The sequence below is a fragment of the Pinus tabuliformis genome, chromosome 9 (assembly GCF_031772625.1).
Source record: "Pinus tabuliformis cultivar Carrire ecotype Pingquan chromosome 9, CPIR1, whole genome shotgun sequence".
NCBI classification, from domain to species: Eukaryota; Viridiplantae; Streptophyta; class Pinopsida; order Pinales; family Pinaceae; genus Pinus; species Pinus tabuliformis.
This window is the reverse complement of record NC_142307.1, coordinates 649,309,160-649,317,798: the sequence shown is the minus strand read 5'-3', so window position 1 is coordinate 649,317,798 and position 8,639 is coordinate 649,309,160. Positions and strand designations below refer to the sequence as shown.

Here is an 8,639-nt window from a genome sequence, read left to right as displayed (position 1 = left end):
AATCTGAGAGCCACCTCCACCATACTTTCGCTCCCATGGTCTTATTGCTTTGCTCGGGATCCCTGAGTCCTATTCCCCCTGCCATTCTGGGAAGACAAGCTTTGTCCCATCTAATGAGGGCCCATTTTCTGTTTGGGCCTGAACTGCCCCACAAAAAATTTCTTTGCAACTGTTTGATTGTCCTTAGAACCCATTTTGGCGCTGCTAAGATGGAAAATAGATAGAGCGGCATAGATTGTAAGACCGCCTTTATTAGAACCACTCTACTGGCCATATTCAGGGATCTGTAAGTCCAAAGTAGCAGCCTTGCTTCCAATTTCTCTAGCAGGAGAGACCATGAAGAGTGCTTGAGGGCGGAAGCAGTAAGAGGAGCTCCTAGATATGATGAAGGAAGAGACGCCTTTGAAAATCCTAGAATGCGAGTGATGGCTCTTTGGGTATAAGGAGGGGTGTTAAAGAAGTAAACCTGGGATTTGACATTATTGATGCAGGCTCCGGAAGCTTTTGAGAAGGAATCAAGGATTGATTTGAATGTGCGGGCTTCTTGAACAGATGAGTGGCCAAATAACATATTGTCATCAACAAATTGTTGATGAGAAAAAGTCGGGAGGTTGTGAACAGCAATTCCTTTAAGCTTATGCGAAAGGATGGCCGCTTTAATACATCTGCCCAGACCTTCGGCAAGGATGACAAATAGGAAAGGTGACAAGGGATCTCCCTGCCTGATGCCACGAGTGGGACGAAAGGTAGGAGAGGGGATTCCATTGATGAGAATGGAGAAAAAAGATGAGGAGATGAGACTGCTAACCCATCTGACCCATGGGGGAGCAAAACCAAAGGCGAGGACAGTTTTTTGCAAGTAGCTCCAGCTTAAGCTGTCGAATGCTTTAGATAAATCAATTTTGAGAAGCATCCTTGGCTTTTCTAAAGTCTTGAGAGCGTGGATTATTTCGTGGGTGAGGATGATCCCATCAGTGATTTGACGTCCCTCTACATACCCGGATTGTTCTGGAGAGGTGATAAGGGGCAGCAAGGGTTTCAATCGAAGAGCAATAACCTTTGAAACAATTTTGTAAATAATATTACATAGAGTAATGGGACGATACTTATCTGGAGTGTTTGCTTCTATAGATTTGGGGATCAAAGCCAGAAATGTAGCATTCATAGCTGGATACATCCATCTGAGGGATCTTGATTCCTCCACCACCTGCCAGACTTCCCATTTTATTAGTTCCCAGAAATGTTGGAAGAAATTTGATGTAAACCCATCGGGGCCAGGGGCTTTCCCTGCCTTAAGTTGGTTGACCGCCAATTCAACCTCTTGAAGACTGATCGGTTTGAGAAGCAGCGTATTCTGGTCTTCAGTGATGATTCTTGGGATATGCCTTGTAATATTATCAATGGCAGTGGATATGTTTATGTCTGGTTCTTGATTCATCCTTTTGAAGTAGTTTACGAACTCTTTTTCAATACCTTCATGATCTTCGATTTTGCATCCTTGCTCATTATTTACAAAGGAAATTTGGTTAATCATACGTCTTTGTATTGTTGTTCGATGAAAGAATTTTGTGTTCTTTTCACCTTCCTTGAGCCATCTAACCCGGGACTTCTACCTCCACAGTATCTCTTCCTGCATATCTCTGTCCAGAATTTGCTTTTCTATTGCTTGCTCCTGTTGTGTCAACTCCTCGGATCGGCCCTGAGAAATAATTTTTTGTTGAGTGTCCTTCATTTTTTGAAGGAGGATTTCTTTTGATTTAAAAATGTCACCAAAGGTGGATTTGTTCCAACGCTTTATTTCCTCTTTGAGATACTTCAGCTTCTTTTGGAATTGGGCCATTCTTGAACCTTCTGTGTCTCTGAATTTTGTCCAGGTTGTTCTTATGAAATCATGGAATTCCGGATGTGATAGCCAGAAGGATTCGAATCTGAATGGCCTTTTTAGATTATTGCCTGGTCTGTTCCAGTTTAAGGCAATGGGCCAATGGTCTGATCCTGAATAAGGAAGAATTGAGGCAGTGAAATCCCCTCCCATATGTACTGCGTTATCAGAAACCAGGAAGCGATCCAGGCGCGAGGACACTTGCGTCGGTTCCGTTCTCTTGTTGCTCCAGGTATAAAGACCGTTTTCAGTTGGAATGTCAATCATCCAATTGTTTTGTATGAAGTCTTTGAGTAGATTGTCGTCTCTGTTGATTCCACTGCGTCCTCCTTTCTTTTCATCCAAAGACGCTATCTATTGTAATCCCCACCTGAGATCCATAACGGATGTGTTCTGGTTGCATTCAGTTGCGTTAATGCCTCCAGTATATTGGTTTTTTGCTATATTTCTTGCGGAAAATAGACATTTGTGATGTGCCCATTAATGTTTGTGCCGTTTAAGTGAAACTTGGCTTGGATGAAGTTTCTATTGGCATGTATATTGTCTAGCTGTATTGTTCTAGCGTCCCAAAGGATTGCCAAGCCTCCGGAGGCTCCTTGAGCTTCTACTGCCGAGACCTGCCCTGCAGGCCATGCCTTGGCTGCTACCTTTTCTAAAACTGTATGCTTACATTTGGTTTCTTGCAGAAAAATAATTGCTGGTTTTTCTGCCATTATCATGTTTTTTAATAGTCTACCCTTATTCTGGCCGTTAAGCCCTCTAATGTTCCAAGATATCAATTTCATTGGGAAGTTTTTAGGGTTGATGTTAAAATACCTTGATAGCTGGGCATATCTCCCTGAGTCTACCATGACTTCTCCGACCTTTATCGTTCTCTCCAGAGCAGATTTCCGTCCTCGCTTCTTGATGTCCTTTGCAATAAACTTTCCATCCCATTGGCTACCCGTTTGAACACCAAGTGAATATTTCTTCTAGGCTTTGTACAGTACCTCCTCAAGTTTGTGCACTTGCGTTTCAGTTATTTTGTCGAAGTTTTTGGTTTTGAAAGTAGTTTCCAGACCAATAATATCCAGTTCACCTATATCAAATGTTTCTGTGTCTTCATCCATGTTCTGGGATTCTTGACGGCTTTCCTCATCTTTCCGTGTTTTGCCTGAGCCTGATTCTGTTAAATCTATCTCCATATCCGGTTGACTCCAGAACTTTGCTTTGGTGGTATGCAGATTTCCTTCATGATCTGGGCTTTTTCCTTTGGATGTTTCTTTAGTTTCCTCAGACGTTTCCTGATTCGGGATATGCTTGGCTGATGGGGGGTCTTGCATGTGTTGTTCTTCCTCTGCCAGAACTGCAGAGCTGTTGCTAGTTGACGGTTTTGAGGGATCCTTCAAGGCCTGCTTATTCTGAAGTGGCTATTTCTTATTCCCTCTTCTACGGTTGGCAACTTTGATGAAACCATCAGGAGATTGCTTACCCTGATCTTTTTCAGTGGTTGTCTTATTTAATGGGCAATCTCGGAATAGGTGCCCTAATGTGTGGCATTTATGACACCTGAAGGGCACATGTTCATAGTCGAGTAGCTGTAACCATTCTACATCCTCATGAGAGAGATTTATCTTGTCAAGCAGGGGTTCTTTTAAATCCATGTATATGCAGATCCGGGCATAGGATGTATACTTCTTCATTTTGGTTTCTTTTGATACCTTGACAAAATCTCCAAGGGCTTTCCCAATCTCTTGAAGCGATTCTTCCTCCCAGTATTCCCATGGTAATGAATACAGCCTGATCCAGACAGGTGCACAGCTCAGATCCTCCTTATCTGGATTGAAGCGTTCTACCCATTCTTTTAGAAATAGACCTGCTGAGTTGAAGAAATATGGTCCATTCTCGAAAACTCTGTTTCTATCCTCCAAGCAGTTGAAGACTGCTGTAAAGAAACCTTTTGGACCTAAATGGAGGGATATATTTCTTTTTGGGTGCCATTTAGTGTTGATCCAAGTCCTCAAAGCTTTCTCATTTGGCCAGATGCCTATAAACTTACCTATGAGGGCGTGATCCCTCATATATTGGATTCTTGCATTGATCCTGTGGCTGGGGAACTCCACTTTGGGTGTGTTCTTTGCTACAGGCTTGCATGTAGATGATCTTACTTTCTGCTCTTCTGGCATGGCTTGATCTCTCTGCCCTTCTAGCATATCCTCCGTCTCCTGGTCATTTATGCTCTGATCCTTTTCTGGATCTTCCTGATTTGCGTTCTGTGTCTCATGCGTTGGAGGGTCCCCTCCAGCCCCCTGACGGGGGTCCATTGCCGCCGCTGTCAGCCTTTTTTGTCTGTTGTGTGCAGCGTAGCCACCAAGGTGAGCTTCCGCCCCCTGCAGTCCGCCTGCGAATGCAGGTCTACAGCTGCCCTAGTCGCTGTGCGCCGCCTCCATGATCGCCATAGGGTTTTCGCACTCAAAACCGCTCAGAAAATTTTTCACTATCTAATAAACTTGCTCAGCACAAGACCATTGTTACATGTAGTCAAAAACATATTAAACTTTATTTTATTAAGATTTTTTAAAATTTATTTTATTAATAATAGAAATAATAGTTTTATAAGCTTTATTTAAAATTTATTATGGTTTTAATATTTGTCTTTGTAATTAAAAATACATTAATATTAATAATAGTATAGGGTAGGGTAGGCTACGGTAGGCTAGCATAGGCTAGGTTGGGTTAGGCTAGTGTAAGCTATGTAGGGTAGGGTAGTGTAGGGTAGGTTAGAGTAGGCAAGGGTAGGGTAGGCCATGGTAGAGTAGGAAAGGCTAGGGTATGCTAGTTAGGATAAGCTTGGGTAGGGTAAGACAGGCGAGGCTAGGTTAGGCTAGGTTAGCATACGCTAGGCTAGGATAGGTTAGGCTAGGTTAGGCTAGGCTATGTTAAGGTAGAGTAGATTAGGCTAGCATTAAGTTAAGGTAGAGTAGGTTAGGTGAGCCTTAAGTTAAAGTAATTCTTTCAACAAAATATATATTGTGACAATATAAAATTTTACATACATTATAAACATGAAATCAATTTATAATATTAATAAAAGAATGACAATCCATTATGCCTTTTAGAGTGCAATTTTAAAAACTAAACATAAAGACATAAATTCTAGCAATTTTTATAAAAAATACATTGTAACATTAGTATTTTTATGAAGTAATAATAACTCTGCAATATTTAAATGCATGTTAAGTAAATATACATTTTCATATTTAAAAAGAGAAATATTTACATGAAAATAATAACAAATATAAAATAAATAATAAATTCATATTACCTTACATAAATATATATATATATATATATATATATATATATATATATATATATATATATATATATATATATATATATATATATATATATATATATATATATATATGATCATAAACACAACTAAATGCAGTTTTATAATGAAGAACAAATAAACAAACATATGATTTAAAAAAATATAAATTTATAATATATATTAAAAAACAAGTAAAATGAAAAATATATACAGTGACAAGTAAATGCATTTTTTTTATAAATATAAAAGAGGCCATAAGAAAATTGTCGATTTTTTTTCGTTAAATTTTTTCATATTAAAAACAATAATAATAGTAATGACCCGAGCATCTCGCTATAATAAAATAGATGGGGTTAAAAAAATGAAACTAAAAAAAAAAACATAATAATAATTTAGTGGGAAAAACAAAATGAATAGATAATCTCGATATAATAAAATAAAAATTAATAATGGAGAAACTATTAATATAGTTTGCAATAAATGTGAATGAGAATATTACTTCAGATAGTGAATACATGCTAAATGTGTATGAATATATTGTGAAAGAAAGTTGAAGGTTTAAATAGGCTCTATATGACTGTCTATCTCTCTCTCAGAGTTTCTCTCAATCATTCTCTCTGTGACTCTTACTCTGTGTCTCTCTCACTCTCTCTATATTGTATCATTCTCTATCTCTCTCTCTCTGTGTCAATCTCTCGCAGTCTCATTATTTGTCTTACTCTCTCTTCCCCCATCTCCCTCTCTCTTCCTTCCCTCTCTCTCTCTCTCTCCCTCTCTCTTCCTTTCCCCCTCTCTTCATCTCTCTTTCCCTCCATCTCTTCCTCTATCTCTCGATTTCTTTCTATCACTTTCTCTCCCTCTCTCAGTGTATCCCAATATTTATCCTTCTCACTCTGAGAATGTCTCTCTCACACAATCTCTCTAACATTATATCCTTCTCTCCCTCCCTCTCCTCTCACATTCATTCTCATTCTCACCGCCTCTCTCTCCCTCCCTCCATCTCCTCTCACCTTCACTCTCATTCTCGCTGCCTCTCTCTCTCCCCCTCTCTCACTTTCAATCTTTCTTTCCCCCTCTCTCCTATCCCTCTCTATCTCCCTCCTCCTAGCTCTCTCTCCCTATCTCTCGTGATCTCTCCCCCTCTACGTCTCACTCTTCGTCTCTCTCATTCTCCATGTCCCACTCTCTCTCTTGATATCACCACACTCACCACCCTCCGTCTCTCTCCCCCTTTCTCTATGTCTCTTGAACTCCTTCCCTCTCTCCCTTTCTTACTCTTTCTCTCTTAATCCCTCTCTCTCTTCTTATCTCTCATCCTTTCTCTCATTCTTTCTCCCCATTCCTCTCCCTCTACTCTCTCTCCCTTAACATCTATTTCAGTCTCCCAGAGTCTCTCTCAATTATCTCTCGCACATTCATCCCTCTCCCTCTATATCCCTCTATATCACCATCCCTCTGTATCACCATCACTGCCTCCCTCTCTCCCTCCCAAGCCTAAAACTTTTATCTTTCATCTAATTTTGAAACCTGACTTCACTTAGCATTACTTAGCATTAAGTGAAAGTAATTCTTTCAACAAAAATATATCGTGACAATATACAATTTTATATACATCATAAACATGAAACTGATTTTACAATATTAATAAAAAAATCACAACCCATTATGTCATTTAATGTGCAACTTAAAAAATTAAAAATAAAAACATACATTGTAGCAATTTTTATAAAAAATACACACTTCACTTAACATTACATAGCGTTAAGTGAAACTAATTCTTTTAACAAAAATATATGGTGAGAACATACAATTTTATATTATAAACATGAAATTGATTTTATAATATTAATAAAAGAATCACAACCCATTATGCTATTTAGAGTGCAATTTTAAGAACTAAAAATAAAGACATAAATTATAGTAATTTTTATAACAAAGTACATTGTAACATTAGTATTTTTGATGAAGTAATAATAACCCTACATTATTTAAATGCATGTTAAATAAATATACATTTCTATACTTAATAAAAAGAGATTTACATAAAAATAATAATTGATGGAAGGAATGAGGTTTTGGAAAGCATCGAAGTAAGTTCTTGAACAGCCAACTATGACTTTTTCATTTATTCTTGTTGTGATATAAGAGGGTGAGATTAGAACAAAACAAAATCCTTGGCCAAATGCTAAAGAAATTAACCCTAATGAAATGTTGTAGAAATGAAAGGACTAGGATTTTGATGGATTGAATGAGTGGAGCAGAACAAGGAGTGAGTAATAATAAAATTTACCTCAAACTAAATGGGTTTCATCATGAAAAAGGTGTGTTAAAATATAATAACATAGATAAATATTAAGCTCAAATCAAGAATGATTGGATGAAATATAATCAACATAGATTAAAATAAATTGAAATCAAGAAAGTTTAAAATTAGAAATCTAGATATCACAGAGATGCGAGTTAAACAACTCCGGAGTCTCAATATAATAAAATTAGATAGTGTTAAACAAAATTACACTAAAAATAATAATGTACAAACTATATTAAATTGCATTTAATTAACTATATTAAATTGCTTTTAATTTTGTAAAAACAATTTTCCTACCTTTGACTAGATAACACAACAACCTTAAATTTGAACAACAGAACCTCAATTTTGCGCAATAAGATGGTGGAAGGAATTTAGAGTCACAATTTGAAAATCCATCAAAATCGTTTGGCAGTTTTTATGAATTCGCTTGGCCATGTTTTTGAAATGGTAGATTTCTTGAAGGAGCAATTTCTGGTTGAGCAACAACCACTTTGAAATGGTAGATTTCTTGAAGGAGCAATTTCTGGTTGAGCAACAACCACCTATTGAAGCATAGTAGACCCAGATCATCGAAACAGATCAAGGAATTTAATCATCAAACCTTTGATTAATTTTGAGTTAACTCAAGGAATTTAATCATCAAACCTTTGATTAATTTTGAGTTAACTCAACTCTGAATATTCTATTGGTTGACCAAATAAACACTGCTCCATCGAATAAACACCGCTGCACAGAATGGACGAAGAACGAGCCATGTACTTTGGGTGAATTCCAATAGAATGGCTTCATCACCATCTAAACACACAGATGCATACACGTCAAAACCACTATAATAGATTCATGAATATCAAGAATGCGTTGAACCCATACAACCAATTGTAGTGGTTGTATGAGCTCTTCACAAACTATTGTAATCGAGAGTCTACTGTTGTTTTCACAATCCTTCTTCTCTTTGCTTTTATCTCAACCTCATTAGCTTTTGTGCTTTCTTGCTTTTTCTGACATTTTTCGGAATCATTTTTTTCTTGCTTTTCGATTTTTTTTTCTTTTTCTGACATTTTTGGTTTTCCGTGGTTAGAATCATTATTTTCTTTTTTTTGCTTTTGAGTTTTTTGCTTTATTATAACCAA

The 8,639-nt window shown here is 37.3% G+C and overlaps 1 protein-coding gene across 1 annotated transcript; it reads right to left on the bottom strand.

Moving 5' to 3' along the window:
- Nucleotides 1–1,609: 1,609 nt before the first annotated feature.
- Nucleotides 1,610–2,595, bottom strand: LOC149150330 (uncharacterized). The gene is made up of 2 exons (XM_089442760.1): nucleotides 2,347–2,595; nucleotides 1,610–2,236 (listed from the first exon to the last, which is right to left on the bottom strand). Exons 1-2 carry the CDS (start codon nucleotides 2,593–2,595, stop codon nucleotides 1,610–1,612), a joined length of 876 nt encoding a protein of 291 aa, XP_089298886.1.
- Between the last annotated feature and the right edge of the window lie 6,044 nt (nucleotides 2,596–8,639).